At 42.1% G+C, this 27,950-nt stretch overlaps 1 protein-coding gene across 2 annotated transcripts in view; it reads left to right on the forward strand.

Annotated features, from left to right (window-relative positions):
* LOC113406986 (arf-GAP with GTPase, ANK repeat and PH domain-containing protein 1) overlaps positions 1-27,950 on the forward strand; it is a 636,559-nt gene that overhangs the window by 422,873 nt on the left and 185,736 nt on the right. For both annotated transcript variants that reach the window (XM_026653995.2, XM_026653996.2), the window contains one exon: positions 19,444-19,612. In XM_026653995.2, the coding sequence (XP_026509780.1) occupies positions 19,444-19,612 (169 nt within the window). The remainder of the gene's footprint in view (positions 1-19,443; positions 19,613-27,950) is intronic.

Below are 27,950 nucleotides of genomic sequence, written 5' to 3' on the forward strand. Positions count from 1 at the left end.
GCTATCAGGGCAAATGGAGCCCATCAATGCTTGCAGACTATTGCTGGACAGTGACAAGAGATGCTCCATTTAATGAATACAAGAGACAAGCCAAGAAGCGCCGAGTAGACACTGAATAGGACTAAACTATGTACAGAATAGTTTTTTGCCTTTTTGTTTCATAATAAATTTTATTTATATAACCCTTTTGCTGATTTTTAAAGTGTTACATAAACAGGACAGGTGAAATATTATCATGTAAAGCAACCATAAACACATGAAAAGACCTAGGTTTACAATTTATGATTAAAACTCTACTATCTACACAATATACATAGACATAAAATGTAAAAACTTAAATATCTTAGAAACAGTAGCCAATCGGTTGTTTTAATTGTCATATTTGAATTCAGCACATCAAAATACATAATAAATAGCACATTTTATCTCTGAAGCAGACGACTTCTCAAAAATTGTAGACCAGTGTTATCAATGTAGAGTGTGGAGCACTCTTACTCTCTCTGTCAACCAGGTGGCAGCCAATCACCATGAATAGTTTTTTTGCATCCTCCAGGCTGTAGGTGCTTTCTGCTACTCATTCTGCAGCAGAGTTCCACACAGAGTCAATGGTCTGCAGAGGAAATGGGAGAGCAAGGCCAGTTGTAGATTTTGGTAATCCTGTCTCTATCCTTCATCATGGACAAGTGCTGCTCTCCCCTTGGTGGGTTGAAAATGCAAATCGCTTCTGCCTAGTCATATATGTAAACCACAGCTTGAGGCAGAATCAGATATGCAACACTCAGTTATATACATAGACCTGTTTGTACAGAATTTCTACATAAGCAGTCTTCTGTGTAGACTCCCTGCTTGTTGTGAATATGAAACTGGAGTGAAGTGCTTGGTTCATCAGGCTTTAAACGCTGCATGATGTGCAGGAAAGCTATGCTTGTGTCAGATGGACACACTTAATATGTCTGTTGCTTGGGGGCAACGCACATTGCTCAGAAATGTGCCCATTGTAGCAACCTCAAAGCCAGGGCTCACAGAGATAGAGACCTGAGCCTGAAACCCTTTTTGATGGAGAAGTCTCTACGACCAGCCTCTGACCCGGGGCAGGAAACCCCTCCCAGCACAGATCACCAGACATTTCTCCAGCAAGGTCTCCTAAGACTCATTTTTCCAAAAAAGCTGCAAGGAAATGGGCATCCTCTTCGTCTCGTAGAGAGCAGACCAAGAGGAAGTGGTCTCCAACCAGGTCACTCTCCTCGGTGCTGACCACAATGTGGCTCAGCACTTATGAGGCTCCAGGAATCTCCGGCACCGCCCGTGCAGTGGCCTCTGACGAATCCCAGCTCTCCAGTGCGGAGTCAAGGGGCACCAAGCCTACCTCCTCCACCACGGCACCGTCGACGACACTGAAGGAGTTGGAACCGTCAGTCACTCCGCCAATTATACCGCCTCCCACAATGACAACAGCTCTGACAAATACCACAGCAGCAGCAGTGGCGCTAACTGCTACATCAGTGAAGTAATTGGCATCCACCTTATCGACACTGAAGACCCAGGCACCGCGCCTATTTCTGCACCAGAAAGACCTGCTGGTCTCATTGACACCAGAGTCCCCTTTTCTGGGCACCGACAGCTCCCCAGTGCATGCAGTAAAGGAACTACCTCTATCATTGGTAGCCCTCCCCCCATTTCAAGTGCGGAGGATGATAAGGAAGAAGGAGTCTTCTCATCTCACCATTCCTCTCCAGTCAAAACGTCTATGACACCTGGACCTCTATGAGCAAGGTTCACATAGGGACAGGAGGCACCACTATGGTGTGGACACCCATGGATGGGTCCACCCATGCCATTCCCCACTCGCTGGCCTTACTGGAACCTGTGGGGACCTTACAGAAGACACTACAGCAGAACCCCCAGTCCACATCGGGAGGGCATTAAATCCCCGCCTCCACTATCAGAAACTAGAACAACTGAACCAAGGGAGGAAACCACAGAGGACCAGGAGGAGAGTATGCCACCAGACACTTCACCTAACGTTATAACACCTCATCCTCTCCAGATGAGGCAATAATGCCCCCACCACCACCAACCACCGATGATTTCAGCCATTTCCAGGATTTGTTCAAAAGTATGGCTGAGGAATTGAAAATACCTCTCAAAGAGGTGCTGGAGGCCCAACACGAACTACTTGACATCTTGCAAATATCCTCATCATCTAGGATAGTGCTTCCAATAAATGGGGCTCTGATGGAACCTGCCAAAACAGTCTGGCAAACTCCGGCCACTATACCACCAATCTGTAAGAGGGCTGACAAAAAGTACTCTGTCCCTTCAAAGGGAACAGATTTCTTATTCACCCATCCAGCACCAAACTCACTTGTTGTGGAGGCGGCCACCCAGAGGGGGAAGCAACACATTATAGGTCAACACCCAGCGATAAGGATGGCAAGAGGTTGGACCTATTTGGCCGCAGTCTATTCCTCCTCCACACTCCAGTTCAGAGTGGCAAACTATGCAGCACTACTTGCCAAATATAACCACCGTAACTATGGTAAATTCATGGACTTTCTTCCTCAGGAATATTGCTAATAAAGAGACAATTTTAAAGCACTGGTTTCTGAGGGGCAAATGATAGCGAGGATGGCCCTACAGTCGTCCTTAGACATAGCAGACACTGCAGCAAGATCTACTGCTCCCACGGTAATCATGTGATGGCTTCATGGTTGAACTCTTCGGGGTTCCCCCAGGAAATGCAGGCTACTGTTGAAGACCTCCCATTCACAGTCAAACCAGCAAGATGTTACACACCATGAAAGATTCGCAGGCAACACTCCGCATGTTAGGCATTTACACACCAGAAACAAAATAGTTATCAATTATACCAAAGAAACGGATATTCACCCTACCCGCACAACATCAGCACCAATAAGAGCAACAAAAACAGAGACCACAAAGACTCAGACCCTTACCACCAGCGGCGACCCAAGCACCTTCATCCAAACAGCAAATTTGAAGGCTTGGTCAATGGTCTGAAGGACCTCCCTCACATTACAGTGCCAACAACCCAATCTATTTGGGGATCATCTCCTCCCTTTCTACCTGAAGTGGTCTTTCATCACCATGGACAAATGGGACATAGAAATCATCCATACAAGCTATTCCATCCCCTTCATTTCTATACACCCACCCGCCCCCTATCCCCGTCCTTCTTCAGGTACCCACTAACGACTGCCTACTACAACAAGAGGTAGATCACCTTCTACAACTAGGTGCAGTGGAAATAGTTCCCACTCAACAGAGGGAAGGGTTTCTATTCCCACTATTTCTTAAAACAGAAGAAAAATGGGATGGATATCTATATTGGATCTCAGAAAACTCAATAAATTCATGAGAAAATGACAATTCAGGATGGTCATGTTAACAATGATAATACCGGCACTGGAACCGGGGGACTGGTTTTCAGCTCTTGACATACAAGCTGCTTATTTTCATATATAGTACACCCTGATCACAGGCGGTTCCTAAGATTTACCTTAGGCACAGACTACTATCAATACAAAGTCTTACCTTATTGGCCTATCTAGCACCCCTGGCACCTCAAGTCTTTTCAAAATTCTCACGGTAGTAGCAGCACACTTAAGAAAACAAGGGATAATAATATTCCCTTACTTGGACGACTGTCTTCGGAAGTCGCCCACTTGAATAGTCACCATCCGGACTACCCAACAGATGATAGACTTTTTCCGGTCTATCTATCTTTTTCTAGGTCTACAAATAAACCAGAAAAAGTCAACCCTAGAATTTATCATGGCTTACCTCTATTCAGTGGAAGCAAAAGTGTCCCTACCAATAAACAGATTCAACCCAATGACCAAGCTCATATCCATAGTAATGAGCAGCCCATGTATATGAGCCCGCACATGTCTCCCAACTTTGGGGTCACATGGCAGCATGCACATTCGTGGTGAAACATGCACATTTACATATGCAATGCCTTCAAGGATGGCTCGGAACCGTCTACAGGCCAAACAAGCATGGCCTAAACAGATGACTAATGATGGTACCCAAAGTCAAGGAATCCCTAAGATGGTGGACACAACCCAACATCGTGTGCTCAGGGATTCCATTCACACAGGAACCGCCATCACAGATGCTCGCAACGGATGCCTCCTTATAGGGTGGGGAGCACACATGCAACATCACACGATTCAGGGACAGTGGTCCCCTGATGAAACGCACCTACACATAAATCTGTTAGAACTCCACGCAGTTCACAATTCTTGCCTCCATTTCCTACCGCTGCTAAGGAACCAGAACATCTGGGTATGACCAACAACATTGTATGCATGTTCTACATAAACAGGAAGAGAAGGGCCCAATCACACTCACTATGCACAGAAGCCATGAAACTCTGGAACTGGTACGTCCAACACAGTATCATCATCTCTGTCTCCTACCTGCCTGGATGCCAGAACACCACTGCAGACAAACTTAGCAGACAATTTCCCCATGATCACGAATGGGAGATGAACAAGGTGATACTAGAGAACATATTCCAGCAATTGGGTCACCCAGCTATAAACCTCTTCACGATAACTCAAAACCGCAAATGCCCGCAGTTCTGCTCAAGAGCAGGTCTGGGAATCTGATTGATGGGGGAATCATTTCTAATCAAATGGGACACAGTTCTCCTGTACGCATTCCTACCCATACCACTGTTATTGAAAATGATACACAAAATAAGGACCGACAAAGCAAGACAGCCCCCACATGGCCAAGACAGCCATGGTATCTGTACATAGCGCGGATGGCAGCATGTGCTTCAATCACCCTTCTGATTTAAATGGATCTGCTAACACAACACAAGGGTCAAGTTCACCACCCAAACCTAGAGATGCTCCACCTGAAAGCAAGGCTCTTCTATGGTTCACTCATGACGAATTAGCCTGCTTGGAACAGGTCAAACAGGTGCTGCTACATAGTAGAAAGTCTATTACTAGTAAGACTTACCTACAGAAATGGAAGAGATTCACTAAATGGTGCAATGCCAAACGAATCACCGCTGTGTCAGCACCCCTTCCACTGACGCTAAATTACATTCTCAAATTAAAAAACTCTGGCCTTTCCATAAGTGTGACCAATGTGCACCTTGCTGCTATCACTGCCTTTATCAAAAAATCGATGAGACAATGCTGTTCACACATCCAGTCACCAAATGATTCCCTTAGGGCCTACAAATAATTCACCCAGTTGTATGCTCACCTACATCACCATGGGACCTTAATTTGGTTTTAAAAGGTCTCACCAGAACCCTATTCAAACCCTTGGTGACCTGCTCCTTAATGCACCTATCAATGAAAGTCGCATTTTTAATGGCAATCACATCGGCTCGACATGTGGGAGAGGAATAGGGGCTCTCATGGCAGACCCACCACATGCTATCTTTTTTAAAGACTAAGTTACATTAAGGACCCATCCAAAAATCGCCCCCAAGATATCCTTGTCCTTCCATTTAAATCAACCAATACATCTATACACATTCTTTCCCTAACCACACGAGAATGTACATGAAGCTACACGGCACATCTTGGACGTTAGACAAGCTTTAGCATTCTACCTGGATAGAACCAAACCGTTTAGGAAATCCCCGAAACTCTTCGTTTCTATCGCGCAAGGTTCCAAAGGATCCGCTATATCAGCACAGAGATTATCAAAATGGATTTCTGGGTGCATTCACCCATGCTACCAACTAAAGGACATGCAATCCCTATAGGGGACCAGATCACATTCTACCAGATCAATAACATCATCCGCAAAACACCACGCAATAACACAAGGTCCAGAATCAGATGCACAGCTAGGATTAGCAGTGTTATCCTCCATCAACCAACCAACTCCAAAGCCCCTTCCATCCTCAGGAGGACAGACTATCCTCTACAGTCACTGAAGTGGAGCACCCACAGGGACATCACTAGAAGAAGAAAAGGTTATTCACCTTGTGCAGTAACTGAGGTTCTTCAAGATGTGTTCCCCTGTGGGTGCTCCACTACCCATCCTCCTCCTCTCTACTTTGGAGTGTGCAATAGGACTGTACAGTAAAGAAGGAACTGAGGTTCGGGTCACATGCATGATAGATGAGGCGTCAATGGCTCCGCGAGACCAGCACCGCGCATGTGTGACCCGTATGGGCACTGCTACTAAAACTCTCCGAGCAAAGGCGCAGGGATGCACTGACACCTGAGCTGGAGCACTCACGGGGGGGCACATCTTGAAGAACCTCAGTTACTGCACAAGGTGAGTAACCTCTTCTTCAGAGCTCTGGAGTTGTGGTTCCCTAATGTGTGGCACTTGGCAACCCTTTCAGGAATAGTGGGGATGGGGAGGGATAGCTCAGTGGTTTGAGCATTGGCCTGCTAAACCCAGGATTGTGACTTCAATCCTTGAGGGGGCCACTTAGGGATCTGGGGCAAAATCAGTACTTGGTCCTGCTAGTGAAGGTAGGGGGCTGGACTCGATGACCTTTCAGGGTCCCTTCCAGTTCTATGAGATAGGTCTCTCTTTCATATATATATATATATATATAAAATAAACAAAAAGGCAATTTCAATCCCTCTGTACTGCAGTTTGAGTTGATGCAAAAGTTGCAGGGACAAAACTCATTAAAATATTTAATCTATTCTTCAAGCACTGACAATGTGTTTGGCAACATTGCTTCGTATCAGGTCTAAGATCATAATGGTCACAGATCCTTACTATCAGATATGTTCAGCAGCCTATGAGAAATGATTCAGTGGTCTTGGACCATTTCCGCGTGAAAAGTCTATATCACACAAACCGGTATCAAAATTGGCACCCTTGTAAGCAGTCTAGACAGAGAAACAAAATATCACAAGGGTGCAGAAAGTGAACTAGCATCTGAATTCTAGAGGTGGTGCCTCCAGAAGAGGTGAGAGACAATGGCAGGGCAGCATGGGGAAGCTTGAGCTATACTTCGTTAGCTAAATAAGTAACTTCAGTTGCTAATGCTGTCAGCCTGACACCTTTCACAATCACTAAATGCATTTTCCTTTTCTTAAAGAAGGAGAAAATATATACATAAGCAACCTACATTTTCAGGACTTGGTGCTGACAGTTTTTTTCCAAGAACCTTAAACCTGCCCTTCCCTTAGTGTGCCTAAGGGACTACCTTGATAGAAAAATGGAGGGGATAATGAGAGAGAACTTTGACCTGCAGGTTTCACAGTTCACCGTGTCTACCTATTCATCTTACATGTCTGTCTTGCCTTCACAAAGGGACCCATGAGAGTTTGTCTAGGCATCTCTTGGTTCCTAATGGCCTAGTGCCATGCATCAGGGCTCCCTGTGTATATTCTGTAGGATACTTGCTGGGTAGTGCTATTTTAATGGTGAAGGACAAGTTTGTGTTTGAAGCCTCTTTAACTTAGCGTCATCCTGATGAATACCTATTTTGACACCCATCTACCTTTTGGGGTTTTTTACCAGCATGCCACAGGTCAGCAGATGACACAGCTTTAGCTTTGGTTGTCCTTCGTGTAAAATGTTCTGCCCTAGGATCCACTTCAATTGTTCACTTCCCCACTTCTAATAAAGAGAGATGAAAACGTAACTTTTTCCTGACGGGATTTTAATTTGTTTTATATTTGAATCAGTTTGTTTCTATATTTGTGTTTTTTACATCGATACACAGCTCCATGGTAGATTGTGGGGAAGGGAGGGTTTTATCATTATCCTGGTTATATGGAACTCCTTGGAAAGTGCCTTTCATCAAAGCTCAGAATTGTCTTTGTATTTCAAGAAATACAGCTTATTTTGAGAATTTCTGAACACTACTCTCTAGATTGCTAAGGAGACGCTCCCTACTTCGTATTCCCAAGATTTCAGTTCTTAACTACTTTTCTTGGTACTCAAAGCTATTGTTAGGGCTTGTCTCCAGGGAGACACTCAGTAAAATTAATTTGAATTAATAAAAGGTGTAAATTTAAAGTGGATTATTTAAACTGCATTAAACCCCTGTGTGGACATACTCATTCAGAATTAAAGTTGTCTTAATTTGCTTTAGGTTGCTCAATCCACTTAATTCAAATGATCTTTCCTGAGTGTCCCCATGCAGACAAATCCTAAGATTCCCAAGCAGAAAACCAAAGCCTAAACTTTGCCAGGGCAGAAACAAACCTCCAAGGGTTCCATTCCAAAGGTTCATCTCATCTCAGAATAAGGATGAAGTGGTGGGGGAAGATCATCTAGTTCCAGCATGCATGGCTCACCATTGATCTTAGACACAGTGGGTTCAAAAGTGTTCCAACAATTCTGGTATCTCCCACCATGCGAAAAGTGGTAAGTTCCAACATCTCTGTAAAGGAAGGGTCTCCTCTTCCTCATGATGCCTGTGGGAAATTGAAACCATTTAATAACTTTCTTCTGGGAAAAAGTTCCCACGGCTTTATTCTTATTTCATTGCCTTTCAAAATAACCAAGAATGAGAGGGAAATCCTGCTGACTGTCCTTATAAAACCCAACTGGCCATCTAGCATCTACATATCTTGGGTACATATCCAAGAGAATAGTTTGACTGTGTACAGAGAATAGCATTGTATGGAGGCACTTTGGCCTAGTGGATAGTGCACTGGGACTGTGGAGACATGGGTTCTGTTCCTGGCTCAGCCATAGGCTTGCTGGGTAACCTAGGGCAAGTCATCTCATCTCTCTGTGTTTCCATTTCCCCTTCTGTAAAATAGGGGTACTGATACCGACCTCCTTTGTAAAGTGCTTTGAGATCTACAGATGAAAAGTGCTGTATGAAAGCTGGGTGTTTTTATCATGTTCTGAGGTCTGAGGCATAAGAGCAATGCTTCTATTTTCATCTTTCTCCCATTTGGGATAGACTCTGTTCAAATGACCTTCACAAAGGTTGTTGGGATTGTGGTGGTGCTTCAGGACTGATTAAAAAAAAATTTGTTATACTGTATCCAGATGAGACTCCTCTAAATAAGTTTGGCCTGGGAAATCACTAAGTGATATCCACAACTCTGGAAATCCATTTTCTTATGAACAGCGCTAACTGAAGGAGAAATGAGGTCATTCCATCATTCATAGAAACATAGTTCATGTTGGCTTAATGATAAAGACCTTAGGAATGATTTTTCCATCATCAGACAAAGTAATCATGTTGCAATAGTGGTGTGTGAAACTTCAGCATGCCCAGGAGTTGTCTTGCTTCACGCACATCTGCTCCGCTATATTGTAATGACACTCACCTTCTTAGGAGACAGCCTAAAACTACCATAACAATACCTTGGCTTGTGAAATTCTACAGGTACTGACTGATCTTCTAGGACCCAGTCAGAGTTTAAATGATGATCCATGTAAAAACTGTTGAAATGTGACACACGCGTGTCTAGCACTGTAGCCAACTCCAGCGATGTTCTCACGTCTCATTATAGTTAATGTTGTTTTCTTAAAGCCTTAGTTCCTCAAGTCGTGTGATTAAATAAAGCTGGGATTCTCACGTTAAAAAAAATTCCTTGACTTCATGCTTCTGCAGAAAAGCTTGAAAATGGGGACTTTAAAAACTCAGAGGCCAAAAAGAACCCAAAATATATTATTGTTTTTAGGCCAATTTCATGATTTTTGGGGACCTGCCAAATGACTTTTCTAAGTATGGGGGCTGGCAACAATGGGTTCTTGCAGTCTGCCTATCATTAGTATTTAAATGCTGTGTTGCACAACTGGGTATATGAATAACTTTGTGCAAACATCTTTGTCTGGCTCTTCTCTTGCTCCGAAAAGTGCGTTTCCCCTTGAACTGTTTCCCAGCCCCAAGGTATGTATAAGTATGTTGGATTAACAAACTACCCATGCTCTCCCTGATGATCGTAGTCAATAAAAAATAGTTTGCTTCAAATGAAAATACAACTCTAGATATTTGTAAAGTCTGAAATCTCTTCTTTAATACCTTTCTCGGAAGGGCACGAGTAATCATAAAATCAGGTCACGTTGAATAGGTCTGGGAATTGACCCAAAGATAGCTTTGTTTATGACTTCATATTGCTATGTATCAATTAGGATGCAGATGTACTCTTTCAAACCTTTTGCATTCAGGGCAGACCCTAGGAAAGGGAAGTCGACAGGGTGATTTTAGGGGTAATGTATGTTTGACAAAATTATCAATGCTCAAATTTGTGTTATAGTTATTTTTTATCAGTTAATATGTCTGAAACATTGGAGTAAATGGAAAAACAGAAAGGCATGAAAGATGTACTGTGTTGTGTCTAATCCTTGCTGCATATTTGAGGTGTTGATGCCATATATCTTCCACGCAAAAATAATTGTGGACAAGTTTAATAGCGTCTGTCCTAAAACCTTTTCCAGAATAGTATACTGCTTTATGATGTCATTTGTTACAATTTCTCTGGGCTGCATTTCTTAATTTGGTCATACTTTGATCTATTGCTACTGTTATTTTGTAGAAACTACATGGTAACCTCTTCGGAAAAAATGATAATTAAAGTCTGTGCTACTTTACCACCTTATGCCATGATAATATGGAATATCACACATCACCTCTGTGTGTTTTCAACTGATACATATATTGTGTGTGATAGCATGTGTGCTCGTATGGGAAACAAAGGGGTTGGTAGCGTGCCAGAGGGGACCACTACAGAGATCATCCATGCAGTTTGTTGTTTACTGGGAGATAGGCTGCTTTGTTTCCTTGAAACAGCGCTGCAGTAAGGATTAGTTTTTTTTTTTTTTTTTTTTTAAACCACCTAAATACATAGCTGCCACCCTTAAGGTAAGGCTTGCAATGTGGGAAAACTGCCGAGGTAAGTAAATTTTAAATCCTAACAACCTTAACAGTGTCCCTTCAAACTGAGCGTAGCCCTAAATGAAATCACCACTGCACCTGCTATGCCAAGTGAAAAATCATGGCAAGCCATGGGCATAATGAAATGTGAAGTTCTCAGTGTCCTGTATAATGGTCAGTAAGCTGCACCATAAAAGACTCCCACTTAAGCAGTCTGTGCTTAGGGTAATGAAGACTGATTATTCCTGTTGTTTCCATGTAACTAGTCCCACAACCGAGTAGAGATTCTCCTTGTTTGTGCATTAAGTGACCTGTGAATATATAAAGCATATTTAGCTTGGAATCCATTTGTTTCTGAGCATATGACACAAGATTTATCACATGTAATTAGTGCAGGGCACTGCAATGCACATGGAACTATTACTTGCAGAACAGTGTAAATGTGCAATATGTAAGAGATATCAGCAAAGAGTGAAGCTCATTGTCAAAAAAGACAGGTCTGTAAGTGTTTGGTTACTTGAACAAGTTGCAATTTAAATAGCAAAAGGCAAGGGATTGATTTATGAAGAGATGCTTTATGAAAATAAAGCTCCATTTCTAATAGAACTAACCGGTATAGACATAAATGTTACATAAATTATTTGTGATAGACAAATTGTGATCTAGTGTTTACTAAATGTTAGATCTGTTCTTGCTATGATCTAGTGAGAGCAGGGGGGAGTGAGGGGCAGACACAGAATAACCTGCTCAGATTTCCATGAAAATGTGCAAACTATGAAAAATTCAATATTCTGTATGTTTGAGATCTGGTGTTCTACATTGAAAGACTCTTCCTACCCCTCTCCCTCCCCGAGCACCAATTGATCTGATTAATATTGTAGCATAGACACAGTGAATGTTTTGTTTTTTTATTCCTTTAACTTCAGGGTCTCAGTTCCCAATGTTAATAGTAAGGGAACAAGATGACCTTCTTGTTACCAAGACCCAGAAGGAGCTTTAGGTTGATCAGAGTGTTTTCCAGAACAGACTGACACACATTTTAAAATGACTAATTGTCCCCCAGTTTATTTTCTGGGGAGGTAGCTTTGTAGTACCTTTTAAGAAGTCACACTGTACTAAGATGTTAAAGGATGTAATGTCCATATCTCTGTGTAGGAAGGCATTTAGGGAAAATGTTCTTTTACTGCTGCTTGCACAGAAACTTGTGATAAACATTTTCTTATGTGGCTCATAACAGGACTGTAGGTTTTTTTCTGAGGTCTCTGCAAAGAATGGGGGAAGTGGAGTTGGAGATTGTTGTTTTTTCTCAGGTGTGCCTGTGGCCCCAAATGGAAACCAATCAAGGTGCGATTTATGTTCATTAAGTGCTTGTCAAAACTGAAAAATTTTCTAATCAACAGCAATCTAGCTGAGGCCCCCTCTATGGCTGGGAGTGTCGCCTCCGCAGTATCGGCTATTTGCCTGTTACAACTCTAGGCTAGAAATCCGCTGATGATTACATTAGGCTAAGCTGCGAAGTAAATGAACCATGTCTTATTTAGGTGCAACTAGCTTCAGTGTAGTCCTGCCCCGCAGGGCACTTTATAGCGTTTTATGGCTTTAAAATTAGTGTAGCTTCCCATTTGCTGCAGGGTGCTACATGTTATGCCTTTGAACTCAATAAGCAAAGGGAAGGGGGCCTTTTGTTTTTCCCCCTTATTTTTTTCCTTTGCAGTTTAGCAATTTTGTTTTGCATCTTTTCCAGACGGCATTTTGCAATAAAAATGTCTGACTGCCATGTACACACAAAAGTACGGCTTCAGCATTTACCAGTCCACATCTCGCACCCGCTTCTGACAAAGCAGTTGTTCCTGACGATGAACAATAGCTTTGCAGGTTACCATTCATGGCTCCCTAAGTCAGTATTGTTCTCTAAAATATGCCATCTTAATCTTAGCTCCCTCTCTCCAAAAACTTCCAAGATGCCATCCTGAGATACAAACACGGGTTTCCTGTTTTAATACTTCTGGAGCATTTTTCACCTACGGATAAGGAAGTGATATACCAGCCTTAATGCAGTGAGCCTCACAAACATCTCTATATGATAGACAAGCAGGATCTCCTATCTGCTGACAGGGCATCTAATGTACATATATCAAATATCTGGCCCAGCACCAGCAAACCAATAACTGTAGTGGGAATAGAACTCCTAACTACTTGCCCTGTGTCTTAACCAGTTTCTAGAATGGGAAATGGGAGCTGTTAGATTGTCTCAACACAAGTCACAGAATGGGAAGTGTGTGGTTTTTTCTCGCTGTTAACACTTTGAGGACTGCAGAAATATTCATGTACCACTTAATATTTGACTGGAAAAAGCCAACACTCTACGGGTTAAATTCTGTATTTTATTATCTTAGAGTAAGTTATCAATGGGGGATAGAAAAAGGAAGGGAATGCAAGAGAGAAAATGAAAATTTGAGGGACCAATTTTTTCCAGGACTTTCTGAGAAGTGAGAGGTTAGATTAGGTTTAGGCACATTGATTTTGTGACACACAGCAACCTTGTGATGAGTGTGTTGGTGTTGAGCATGAAAGAAGAGTGTACTCAGCCAAACAGCTATCATGGTTAGGGCCCTACCAAATTCACAGCCATGAAAAACACATCACGGACAGTGAAATCTGCCAATTGCAGGGGGGTCCGTGGTATTGCCACCCTTACTTCTGCACTGCCTTTAGAGCTAGATGAGCACAGAGCGGGGGCTGCTGGGCAGCAAAGCAGAAGTGAGGGTGGCATGGTATGGGGAGGTTGTCACTTTGGGGGTGGGGGCAGGGCTGGCCTTATGGATGGGCGCTGTGGGCAACTGCACAGGGTGTTGTGGTTGGGGGGCCGCTGTGGTCACACACACACACACCCCCCCACACACACAAAGCCAGTCGCAGTCCCCTTTAAACCTGAGCGCCGGGCCCAGAGTCGGGGAGGGGCAGGGCTGGGAGCATTCTAGCCGGGGGCTCCTACAATGCACCAGGCTCCAGCTGCTAGTTCTGCCTGGGCAGGGATTGGACTTCCTCTTCCCCAGCATGGGCTGCTCCCAGGGCTGGGTCATAATCACCTCAGTGAACCTCGGCCAGCTGCAGGAAGCGCTGCACCTCCTGCCTGGGAGCCCAGCTCTGAAGGCAGTGCTGTCACAAGCAGCAGTGCAGAAGTAAGGGTGGCAATATTGCAACCTCCCTACAATAGTCTTGTAACCCCCCCCCTCCTTTTGGGTTGGGACCCCCACAGTTACAACACTGTCATTTAAATATCTGAAACTATGAAATTTAAGATTTTTAAAATCCTGTAACCATTAAATTTACCAAAATGGACTGTGAATTTGGTAGGGCCCTAATCATGGTAAACAGTATGTGTATTCTATTGTATGAGGGGAAGGATTGTGGAGAAGGGCTGCTCCAACTATAGTCCATCCAAATGCAACCAGAGTGGGTCCTAAGAATCCCCCCATCTGAGGCCTCCCAGGGAAAGAGCTGATATGGTTTCTATGCAAGGAGGACCACACTGCAACATTGGACCTTTCACTGTCATTTCAGAACAGTCCAGTAGCAACAGTACAAGGCGCAGTGTCTCCCAGTCCTGGTCTGCTTTGGCAGCCAGAGGCTGAGACAGACTCATTTTTGTACATTACATAAAGCAGTGCAGAACTCTCCCACTTAGGCTCCCACAGTCTATAGCTACCTATTTAATAATTTCATTCCCTTTTAAAGGTCTCACTTGCTTTGCCATACTCAAGCTCAGTCTCTGCTTCTGTAACACTGACCGACCCCGGTCATCATCGGGCGGGATCGAACCTGGGACCTCTGGAGCTTAGGGCATGAACTTCTACCGCATGAGCTAAAAGCCAGCTCCCTGTTAGCTAAGGCTGTAGAGCTCACTCATTTAACTCTCTCTAAGTGGTCTCGGTGCCACTAGATGGGACAGAACACCACACCCAGGAGGCGTGTGGGTTACACTTCTTTGCTCTTTGTACAGTTATTTACATAGTATAATCAGAATGATCGTATTTTACACCTACTTTGCACAAGTGTTGTTTAACCACAAGCAGGGGCTGCTCTAGCTTTTTTGCCGCCCCAAGCACAGCAGGCAGGCTGCCTTCGGCGGTGCGTCTGCGGGAGGTCCCCGGTCCCGCGGCTTCAGCGTACCTGCCGCCGAATCCGCGGGACTGGCGGACCTCCCGAAGGCAGCTTGACTGCTGCCCTCACAGCGACCGGCAGGCCGCCCCCCGCGGCTTGCCGCCCCAGGCACGCGCTTGGAGCGCTGGTGCCTGGAGCCGCCGCTGACCACGGGGAGCAATGCACCTCAGATAAGGTGGATTTTAAACCTGAAATAAGTTTATGGTATTTGGTATCTACAAATTCAGTTTGCATATTTTATTAGTTTGTAACATTTCACTAGCTGTTAGCTTATTAGTCAGGTTGTAGAAACAAAAGTGGCTGGGAGCTTGCAGGTGTTGCTCAATGGCAGGGGTAACTGTTTAAATGTGAGGTAGCCACAAACGCATGGAGAGTGTTCTTGCATAATAAACTAGGTTTTGGAAATAGAAAAAGTGAAATGCAGCTGATAGTGTGGTAATTTATTTATTTGTATTTCCTCCACAATGTAGTGTGCTATGCACTTAAATCATATTAAAAATATAGTTCCTGTGCCAAGGAGTGTAGAGTCCAGACAGGCAACATAAGGAATGGAGGGAACATACAGCAGGAAAGAGCATGGTCCTATAATTCTGCCTTTAAAATAAACTGTGTGTCTGTTTTAAGAGAGCATTGTACACTCCTCCAAACCTGGGAGATCTATGTTCTGATTTTTTCTTATTTGAAGTGGTGCTGAAATAAAGGCATATTCTCATGTGCAGACAGCAGTGTAGAGAAGAAATTGAACTACTGTGCACAATGTTATGTGATATAGAAGGACATGTTTGTGGTTCCTTTCTTAAATCTTGAAAATTAAAGTTTGATTTTTTTTCCCCTCTAGACAAGATTGTGTTTTTCCATGACATGAATAGTAGTTTTGTTGAAGAATTCTTCATAGCAGTTTTTATTCAATTTTTTTTATAAAGGAGGATTCTAATTGTCTTGGGAATGAATGTATGATAATTGGACACCTGAGTTCACGGAATTTTGTGTGTGTGAGTGATTTAAAAAACTGAAGCCCACGTGAATATATACCAACAGTTGGGTAATGTTTTCATTGCAATTATTTGTTCCAGTCAGTAAGGAACATCCTTAAATAGCAGTATTAAATATTCTCAAGACAAGGCCTATTTAGAAAGGCAAGTCATATCTATCTCTTTAGTCAGTCAGTGTGTTTGCCTAAACAGCTTCCATCCATTTCATTGTTTAACTTAATTATATTCCCATTTACGGTTTTTCTGAAAAGAAAGCTGTATTATTGCATAACATGTCTTTTCACTATGGGCAATTCATTTTGAGGTGTTATCAAATAACATTTTGCTGCTTCCACAAGTATTTGTCCTTTCTATGGCAATTACGGATATTTTAGCAGTTAATTTAGTCTTATAGATAATAGTCACTTGCCTTGAGTAGTCAAATTAACACTCAGTGGCGCTATATTTGAGCAAACTGCTAACGGTGTTACCTCAGGATGAAAAGCAATGAGAATCAATATAGTGAGTGTATTTTTAGGGATTATTGATTGATTGATGTGTTCTAGGCTTAACTTCAAGTACCAGCATGCCCTACAGCTGACTAAGATGAAGTCGCCAGTTACTGATAACTGTAGGCCATTACCTATGTAGTATTTCACAAGCTCGGAGATTAGATGAACACTTTTTTAAACAATTTTTTTGATAAAGAAGTAGTGTATGTGGTAGTTATAATGTGGTAGTAACGCCTACCAAATCCTAGTAAAGTGCCTCGCATTTTCCCCACTTACAGTGCGGCTACCAGCCCTTTCTGTGAGAATTGGAGACGACACTGATTTGATTCAGTGCTGTACATTATTCCTGTAGGGATCTGTTTGGTCCACTGAGGCATTAATGGCTTATCTCCCTTCCTCGAAAGGCAGCTCCACAGAAGGTGGTCGCCATGTTAAGCTGTGTTTCTGTCAGCAAGCTGAGAGCTGTCTCTCTCTGACACAACTCTCGATTGCTAGCAGGTTTCTCTCATTGCACCTCATTTGCATCTGGGACATCAATTAGCATGTTTGTTGAGGCTAATTGAATGAAACTCAATCATAGCTCTTAATTGCTTGACTATGTGAAAAGAAATCACATTAATGCAGCTAATTAAGTGTATGGCAATAGATGCAACATAATTAGGAGTGAAATGTGAAAAACAAGCGATGGCAAAGGTGTAAGAGCAGGAGTGCGGGGGGGGGATTCAGGCACTCCGTTATCTTGTTATTGACGCATTTGGGGAGGGTTCCCTTTGCTCTGGTGCTTGTTTTTTTCACAGTGCTGAATGATGAACATGGACAACTTGAGAAGAAAAATGCAAATGGATTTGCAATTACTACTTTTTCAAGCTGTTGAGGGGCAGAAGATGGCACTTCTGGGGTGGCCCGCTGTTGAGTAGGCTCTAGGGACTTGTTAAGTGCTGTTTAAAAGTACTTGGCTTTGAATTACCCTCATGCCTTGTTAAAGGGTTTTTTCCCCTTTTTTCTCAGATCAGCATTTTCTACAACTAACATCTAGGGGAGTTATATCTGTAACATTTGCATATCAAAATTAGACTTGCTCTCTTCTCTTTAACACAGCATATTCCAGATGACAGCAAGACCCTCATCTGTTCTAATCTGATCAAACCACACATCACACTTCTGAACATGCTGCATTATTTTGTAGTTGTAACTTTAATTCCTCAAGTACAGATCTAAGATGGGTGGATGCAGGGCTAGGAGCGAGTTGACATCCTAGTGGAAGGAAGCTCAGTGCTTTCCTCTCTCCCTCTACGGGGAAATGTACAGGATTATTGTTATGCACTCAGCACAGAATGAAAGGGTCTTTGTCATGTGCATTCAATACATCCATAGAAAGCAATAATGTAAACTGTCATTTAGTGCTTGTGGAGCTTCTATTTTGTTTGGGCGCCTTTGTTTAATAGGAAAATAATAGTTACAGTATATTTATTCCCTGCTTCCCAACATTCATTTACTCTTTCTTCAGTAAGTTTATACCTCACTTTCAAACCTGATTCCTTCTCTATTTAAGGCAACTTAATCTGTGCCTGAGACATTTCCAAAACTGAGGGTTAAAGGTGATTTGTGTACTCTCCAGTTCCAGAATTTGTAGAGAACACTTTAAACTTCTCCATTAGCAAAATTTAAATGGAATACATCAGTTATTGTATGTTAAATAAAATGTGTCTATTAAAAGAGCGCATGCTGAGGTTTAGTCACTATCTGATTAGCCTCATTTTAGAGCCCATAAGCAATAAATGCTCAATTACGTTCCTCTTATTGTATTTTAATTTGTGAAGAATTGGCATTGAACAAGAAAGTTATACCAACTTGATGTTTTATAAGGGGAGCTATTCTTTTCATCTTGTACTGTATCCAGAAACTAGTGAAGGGAGGGTTTTTTATTTTCGGCTACCCCTCTGATACTTAATTTTCAGTGTCGCTCTGCACTCTAATACCTCCAGTGAACTGTTCTGACTCCCCCTTTATACCATGTAAATATTCACTGCATTCACAAACAACCTGAAGAAAGCTGGTATAATTTCTTTATCAAATTGTATAAGTCTACTAGAAATAAGTATTGCCCAGTAGCAGAGTTCAGCATGTTTAAACAGAATGTGTATTTCATATTGTAAAATTTGTGTTGCTATGTCAAAGGTGAAGTGGTATTTATGGAAAATAAATAATCTACCAAATTGTAGCCATATAAGAGTTGCAGTCATTTGGACCCATAACAAGCCTATGTGCCAAACTATTTTAATCCTTCTGCCTTTAATGCAGCCTTCCTAATCCCAACATTATGGAATCAAGTCCATTACTTAATGGGAAACAGCCCTGAAGAGAACATTGTCGTTATCACAAAAATAAATGTTAGCCTGGCAACTAAGAATTACAAGACTGTTTCCAAAAAAGAGAACGCTATTGGATAGTTTCAATCCATTTTATTTGCATAGTTACCTATGGAGTTGAGGAACTCAGAAATATGCAACTCTGGCTTTTGTACGAGCCGTTTTGTACCACTAGCATACTAACCACTTAATTTTTGGCCTATTCTTGAAATATCTGGTAGCTCCAGATATAGTAGCTAATCGTCTGGCTAAGTCTACATGACCGTACTATTACACTGGTCACCCCACATACTTTTAGAGAATTCTATAAAAGAATTCTCTTTGGAGAACTAATGCAAAGGCCCCTTTTTCTGGAGATTCTGTATGGGTATAAAGAAGATGAGTGTAATTTGCTGTGCTGCAGAATCTGGTAAACAGGTGGATGTTTCTATTCAAGCCACTGACCAACCTCTTTCTGCATTAGGATCTGTCCTCTTGGTGAATTTATGTGTTTGATAAACAAGAATTATGAAAAGCTTTGCCCACTTTTTAGTCTCCACTTCTTAATATACTATTCTAACTTCTAGGTTTCTTGTACCTTTTTAATTTTTTTTTATTGGTTTGTTTCTCTGCAGGACTATATGCAGAACGTTCATGGAAAAGAAATCGACCTTTTGAGAACTACTGTGAAAGTGCCAGGAAAGAGGCCACCTCGAGCAACGTCAGCTTGTGCACCCATCTCCAGTCCCAAAACCAATGGTATGTCCAAAGACATGAGCAGTTTACACATCTCTCCTAATTCAGGTAAGAGAATAGCATGTTGAGCAAAACAAAAGGACTTATGTTCACTTCCAGTCAAATACGTTAGAGTGTGTGAGTGCACACATATGTTCATACATATATACCACCTATGTGGGAAAGATGGCTATGAAATAAATTACAAATTCATGTGACAAATGACATCCATGAATGTTAAACTTTCCCTCTGTCTACTAATCCATTTCCCACAAGAGATCTCAAACCTCTGAGCACCTTTAAACTGACACCTTTTTATTTATTTTAAAGTGCTTAGCCAGTGAAATATTTCCTTATTTCCCTTCTAAATTACACAACGGCTCACAATGAGAAATACTCAGTCCTGTCCCAGTGCGAGGTTATTGGGTCCAATATGTTGCATCCCTTCTGGGCTAGAAACAAGAGATGTATGCCATTGGAAAAGGGCACTTCCAATGTGCCAGTGGGATTCACAGCACCCATGTCTAACTTCTGTCTCTTCCCTCTCCATGTTATTGTCAGCTGTTTGAAGCAGGGTCAGAAGAGGAACATCTTCATTTGCAGAATCCTCCCATACGCTATGCTGCAGAAAGTGAGAGAGCAGCTTCCTTTTTAAAATGTCCCGTGTTCCTCCCAACCAGAAGCAGGAAACAGTGAGTGAGGGTGGACGCTTCATTACTTAGAGAACATAAGAATAGCCATACCAAGGATCTGTCTAGCCCAATATCCTGTCTTCCGACAGTGGCCAGTGCCAGATGCTTCAGAGGGAAGGAACAGAACAGGGCAATTTTTGAGTGATCCATCCCCTGTCATCCAGTCCCAGCTTCAGGCAGTGAGACATTTAGGAGCACCCAGAGAATGGGATTCTGTCCCTGGCCATCTTCGCTAGTAGCCCTGGATGGACCTGTCCGCCATTAACTTATCTAATTCTTTTTTGAACCCAGCTATAGTTTTGGCCTTCATAACATCTCCAACAATGTGTGCCACAGATTGACTGTACATTGTGTGAAGAAGTACTTCCTTATGTTTGTTTTAAACCTGCTTCCTATTGACTTTTTTGGGTGACCTGTGGTTTTTGCATTATGTGAAGGGATAAATAACACTTCCCTATTCATGTTCTCCTCGCCATTCCTGATTTTATAAACCTCAATCATATCCCCCTTCATAATCTCTTTTCTAAGATGAACCAGTCCCAGTCTTTTTAATTTGTCCTCATATGGAAGTTGTTCTATACCTCTAATAATTTTTTTTCCCTTTTGTGTACTTTTTCTAATTCTAATATATGTTTTTGGAGATGGGGCAACCAGAACTGCACGCAGTATTACATAAGAACATAGGACCAGCCATACTGGGTCAGACCAAAGATCCATCTAGCCCAGTATCCTGTTTTCTGACAGTGGCCAATGCCAGGTGCCCCAGAGGGAATGAACAGAACAGGTAATCATCAAGTGATCCATCCGATCGCCCGTTCCCAGCTTCCGGCAAACAGAGGCTAGGGACACCATCCCTCCCCATCCTGGCTAATAGCCATTGATGGACCTATCCTCCACGATCTAGTTCTTTTTTGAACCCTGTTATAGTCTTGGCCTTCACAACATCCTCTGGCAAAGAGTTCCACAGGTTGACTGTGCGTTGTGTGAAAAAATACTTCCTTTTGTGTGTTAAATCTGTTGCCTATTAATTTCATTTGGTGACCCCCTAATTCTTGTGTTATGAGAAGGAGTAAATAACACTTCCTTCTTTACTTTCTCCACACCAGTCATGATTTTATAGACCTCTATCTTATCCCCCTTTAGTCGTCTCTTTTCCAAGCTGAAAAGTCCATCTTATTAATCTCTCCTCATATGGAAGCCGTTCCATACCCCTAATCATTTTTGTTGCCCTTTTTGAACCTTTTCCAATATATCCTTTTTTGAGATGGGGCACCCACATCTGCACGCAGTATTCAGGATGTGAGCATACCATGTATTTATATAGTGGCATTATAATATTTTCAGTCTTATTATCTATCCCTTTCCTGATGGTTCCTTACATTCTGTGAGCTTTTTTGACTGCCACTGCACATTGAGAGAATGTATTCAGAGAACTTTCAACAATGGTCCAAGATCTTTTTTTTTTTTTTTTCTTGACTGGTAACAGATAATTTAGATCCCATCATTCTGTATTTATAGTTGGGATTGTGTTTTCCGATGTGCATTACTTTGAATTTATCAACACGGATTTTCATCTGCCATTTTGTTGCCCAGTCCCCCGGTGTTGTGAGATTCCTCTGTAACTCTTTGGAGTCTGATTTGGACTTCACTATCTTGAGTAATTTTGAATCATCTGCAAACTTTGCCACCTCACTGTTTATCCCTTTTTCCAGATCATTTATGAATATGTTGAACTGTACTGATCCCAGTACAGATCCTTGAGGGACCCCGCTATTTTAACATCTCCACTGTGAAAACTGACCATTTATTCCTACCCTTTGTTTCCTATCTTTTAACCACTTACTGATCCATGAGGACCTTCCTTCTTACCCCGTGACTACTTACTTTGCTTAAGAGCCTTTGGGTGAGGGACCTTAAGAACTTAGGAGCGGCCACACTGGGTCAGACCAATGGTTCGATCTGGCCCAGTATCCTGTCTCTGACAGTGGCTAGTGCCAGATGCTTCAGAGGGGATGAATAGAACAGGGCAATTTTTTAGTGATCCATCCCCTGTTGACCAGTCCCAGCATCTGGCAGTCAGAGGCTTAAGGACTCCCAGAGCATGGAGTCAAAGGCTTTCTGAAAGGCCAAGTATGGTATATCCAGGGGATCACCCTTGTCTACATGTTTGTTGACACTGTCAAAGAATTATAATAATTTGGTGAATCATAATTACCCTTTACAAAAGCGATGTTTACTCTTCCCCAACAAATCGTATTCTTCTAGATGTCTTATAAGTCTCTTCTTTTCCATAGTTTCAACCAGTTAGTTGGTATTGAAGTTAGGCTTGCCAGCCTGTAATTGCCAGGATTGTTTGTGGAACCTTTAAAAAAATCAGCATTACATTAGTTATACGCCGGTCATCTGGTACAGAGGCTGATTTAAGCAGTAGCTTAAATATCATAGTTAGTAGTTCTGCAATTTCATGTTTGAGTTCCTTCACAATTCTTGGGTGAATACCATCTGATCCTGGTGACTTATTACTGTTTAATTTATCAATTTCTTCCAAAATCTCCTCTATTTACACCTTAAATTTGTCATCTAAAAAGAATGGCTTAGATGTGGAAATCTCCCTCATATCATCTGCGGTGAAGACTTGATGCAAAGAATTAATTTAGCTTCTCCACAACGGCCTGGTCTTCCGTGAGTGTTTCTTTAGCACCTCAATCGTCCGGTAGTCCCCACTGGTCGTTTGGCAGGCTTGCTCCGTCTGATGTACTTAAAAAAAAAAAAAGTCGCTGCTGTTGCTGATCAGACCCCTCTTTCCTTAGTCACCCAAACAGCCAATTTATCAAAACACTGCTGATCACTGGGAGGGGTTTTCCCCTTTATTACTGAGTTAACAATCAACTTTGATATTTGTGACCTTGAATGTAGTTAGCATAACACATTTTTCACTCACATTTGAAGGGAGTGGATGGATTGTTGCTGTTTACATTTAAAAAAATATAAATCCTTTTTTAATGTATGAAGCAGTGAAGTTACTTAGTAAGCAAAAGAGGCTTTATAGTCCTCATGTGAGTGTCTTTGAGAGGCAGTTATACTGTTTTGGCATCCTCTTCAACCAATTAGAGTGAGGTATATATCCAGGTCATTCTGTATAGACATCAGTCCCTGCAAAGCATATGCTGTCCTCCAATGCGTGATCATAGAATCATAGAATATCAGGGTTGGAAGGGACTTCAGGAGGTCATCTAGTCCAACCTCCTACTCAAAGCAGGACCAATCTCCAGACAGATTTTTGCCCCAGATCCCTAAATGGCCCCCTCAAGGATTGAACTCACAACCCTGGGTTTAGTAGGCCAATGCTCAAACCACTGAGCTATCCCTCCCCCCCAATGTTGATGTAGGAGGGGAGCCAAACTGCAGCAAACCCTTATTAATAGGATTGTGGGAAGGTTCACACTGAGAGCTGCAGGTGCATACAGCATCTTTCCCACTGTCCAACTTGGCCTATAGTTTCAATACTAGCTCTGTCCTTAACTTCACTCACCAGAGCAGAGCAGGGCCAGACTACAATTCAGTACCAAATAGGGAGTGGCGTTGAAGGAACAATTCCTCAACACAGCTTATTCCTGTCTCAGGGCAGCAGAATTTCTAGTGCCCTTTCACTGCTGCCCTGAGCAGCAGTACTTCTCACCATGCCACTTTAACAGACATGGGGGTTGGTGAGTAGCGTGGGGATATTATAGTTAGACTGGCTAGCCAGTCGGCAGCATGACAAAACCAACAGCTCTGCTCTAGGGAGCCAAGGTCTGTAGGACAAGGTTCTTATTCCTGTGTCATCCTTTGTTGGGAATTAGCAGCTCTGTCCTCCTACCATTCACCGGTGCTATTCTCACAAGACAGTTGAGGAGAGTATCAGCCCAACAAAGTTACAAACCTCTAGAAATATGTTTTCAACTTTCTCCATGAGACTCCCATGACCTGGAACTAACAAGCTGCTTCTCACTTCCCGCAAGGTAGGTGGTGGATGGATTGCTCTAGTACTGAAAATTTGGCTCCAACACTGCCCCCTCTCAGGAGTTCCTTGCCCAGCACTTAGGAATGATCCTTCTGCCTGCCGCCCAGCAGAACTTGAACTGTCCATTCCATGAGCAGATAGAAAGGCAGGGAGAAAGCAAACTGTAGTGAGAGTCTGAAATGGAGGAGATTCTCTTTCTCATGCTACCAGCTATATCCTCCACATGCCAGGGCGGGTAATTAAACAAGACCTACCTCTCCTAGGGCAGACTTCTCAACATTCAGAGGATCCTTGGAGTGATTCTGCACCATAAATCTTGTCTTTCTACCAGGGCTGGCACCCAGGTATGGTTGATGCCATCATTGCCAGAGCCCTCTTCATGGCTTACTAGGACAGCTATTAATATTGAGTGGCTGAAGTCTCCCCTGCACCTAGCAAAACTGAGTGAGTTGGGTGCAATGAGGAATGAAAGGGAACCAAATGGTCAGACCACCCTCACTTCTTCTCCTGTCCTGCTTTGAAGTGGTTTCCATCACTCAATTCATGCAGCCATTCTTTGGCCCGTGTGTGTCTTAGACGAGCAACTCTTTGATTTCCTTGGCTAGGGGACTACTTCATGTGGATCCCTGATTTTTTTTTTTTTTAATATAAACTGATTGCAGAATTGGCAGTTTGTATGATAACAGAGCAAAGAAGATGGTGTATTTTAAAGGATAGCAGAGCTCTGTAGACGGCCTTACGTTCAGACCCAAGTACGTTATTTTTTGTGCTGTCTGATCCACGATCCCTTAGCCATGGCATGGTAGGGGTCTCTTTCAACAGAACTTCCCAAAAGTGGGAAGTACATAATTTGTTATCCATCTGACTCTGTGCCCAAGGATGCCTTCCTTAGGATTCCATTGAGAGAACAAAGATGATATCAAGTGTTGAGAGAGTTGCTGCATCCTAATGCCTATCAAGGGTGATATAATTTCCATAGTTGAAGAGGGAGCTACAAGAGTCTTCCATGAGAGGACTCTTTCTTACTTTTCAAGCTCAGCTTGGTCCAAGAGAGAAGAATCTGGCTAAAAATGTGAAACCAAGAGCAAAAAAAATCCTCCACAGGGACTTTTCCCTCTTCCTTTAGAGAGACTTTTTTTTCAGCTCTATAAATCTGACTGCTTCTGGGGGCTTTTTGAAGCTTTTGTTTTAAGGTTCTTGAATCATCAGATTCACAAAAGAGACCTCCTGAACATTCACAAGTGTCTATTTGAGCGTCCTGGAAAGATGATGGGGATTCCGAGGAGTTGGTACCAGGTAATGAAAGGTGAATGAGCGCAAACTGTCTCAGGATGTATATAGAAGAGGAGTGATGGGACCAGTGTCATCCTAATAGGCCCACAGGCTTGGATTCTCTTGACTGGTGTAAATATCAGCCTCTTGTCAATGGAAGTAACCTCTCTCCAGAGACATACAGGACCCAATGTTGCCAGTACCCTGTCAGGTTCAAACTGATGGGCTGGAACTTAAGAGGACAAGTATTTTGAAAACTCTGGGTATGCTAAACAGTTAGTTGATGTCTTCCTACAATCTAGAAAGACTCTACATCCAAGGCCAAGTGCCACGTCTAACACATTTTCAAATACTGGAGTGCTAAAATCTGTCCAAAATCAGCAGCAGTCAAAACTTGCTTTCGTTTTCTTTGTGATGATTTGTTGAAGGACCCTCAGCATCTCTCTTACAGATGCATCTGACTACCTTAGTCACCTTTGGTTTATATATGGGGGAAAACATCTCAAGCTGCTTATTCTGACATTGCCAGGTTCTCCAAGGCAATGGTAAAACTGTGTCCTCTAGTCATACTCCTGTAGCCAGCTGGAAGATGAACTACTCTTTGAACCAGTGATTGACTTAATAGTTTTTTATTGTCTCAAGTTTTACTCGGTTGTTTCTTTTTACCATTTTAAAATCAAGACATCACACCTCCTCTTCAGTCCTTCTGACTCTTAAGGAAGTAAGCGGCATCACCAGTATGTCTGTCAGGCTATTAAATTACCTGGACAGAACAAAGTCTGTCAGGGCAAGAAAATTCATTTATTTATTCCATGGGCAAAAATTATGGCTTCAGAGCGTTAAAATCAACCATCTCTTGCTTGGTCTCAGCCACAATTATTGAATAAAAAACAAGATAACATTAAAAACAAGTAAAAAAAAATGGTACCTGCTTGGGCTGGTTGTACTGTCTGTCAAATGTATAGCAGCGTTCCATTCTCAACATTTTAGCATTCAGCTCAGATAAAATTGAGGGGGTATATAACAAGCGATGGCTTTAAATAATACTATGGAAATGTTAGTATTTTAGAAGATTACATCACAGTCTATAAATTGGTTTGCTCTTCTGACCCTCATAATGGTGAAGGATGCTGGAAACATTCTTCACACAGATAGAGGATCACAGCTTCAATTCAACTAGAGAGGAAATGTAGACAGGTGCAGTTCAACTCCCATACACAGCAGATAAGGTTCTGAAATCAGTACATATTTAAATTATACAATTGAATATACGTTTTGGTTCGTCTTTATATAAATTGTGCTGAAAATATTTTTTTCGAAAGCTTTCTCACTATGACATCTTGCACATGAGTATAAAGTGACTGCGAAGAGAAAATGCACATAAATATGTTGGAAGTACAGGAAACCTATATGCAGTGTATTTCTCTAATTTCAGGTATGGTATTTCACATTTGAGGACCTATTGAAAAACTAGTAGTGGTGGGGAGGTTTGAACACTTCGTACAATACAGTAATGACAGATTGAAAACACTTCTGTTTTTGCATTGGAAAAAGTTATTCAAAAGCAGTGCTAGTGTGTAGCTGATAAGAGTTGGAGAAAGAGGATGTGAATTAGCCAAAGAAAATCTTTTTCTGAGGTGGTGATGAAAGGGGAAATTTCATGGCCTGCTGTAGAAAAGTGCAAAATATTTGTGTCACAACTGAAAACATTTGTAATTTGACCTTCATTATGTTCATGGTGCTTTCACAGAAAAGCAGGGTTTTTTTCACAGATTTAACTAAATCTGTGTATAAAAATTGTAATGCAATTGCCTTCAGGTTGAGTGTAGTTAGCTAAGTGATATCACCTGCAGTTGTTCCCAGATTGGGTGAGTCTATTCTGTGTGCTCAGGAAGGATCAACAGGTACTATTTTCACTCTTGGGTATTTCTAAGACACGTATCACAATGGTATGTAACCATGACAGTAATATTTAAACTGCATTTCTTTGAGGGAGAGACTACAGCTAAGAAGTTAGACAGAAAATAATTATCTTTTCCCCAATTTTTTTAGAATCAATAGTAATTACACAGTCCAGCCTGGGACTGAATTCTTGTCAAAAGTATATTTGGGAACTAAGTTCCTGTTAAAATTTTTGAGACGCCATTAGCTACATAGATTTTGAATATTATTTATGGTTTTAACACAGACACCTAGGCAGCCCTCTGAGAAAGTGGGGAGGTCTGCACTCTCTTTGCTGTTGCCTTATTTAATCCCCCCATTTTATACAGGCAAGGAACTGTTGCATTTTCCTATGTTTGATAGTACCATGTTTGTTTACTGCTTCAGAGTTTACCATTTCCTAAGAGGAGCAGTTCTCAATGGGGTTTTTTTGTGCTTCTGTCATTGTAGACCTAATGTCTTTGGTGCATGATAGAGCTCCTCATACCAAAAAAGCACG

Source organism: Terrapene carolina, unplaced genomic scaffold (assembly GCF_002925995.2).
Source record: "Terrapene carolina triunguis isolate 2854851 unplaced genomic scaffold, T_m_triunguis-2.0 Scaffold175, whole genome shotgun sequence".
Taxonomy (NCBI): Eukaryota; Metazoa; Chordata; order Testudines; family Emydidae; genus Terrapene; species Terrapene triunguis.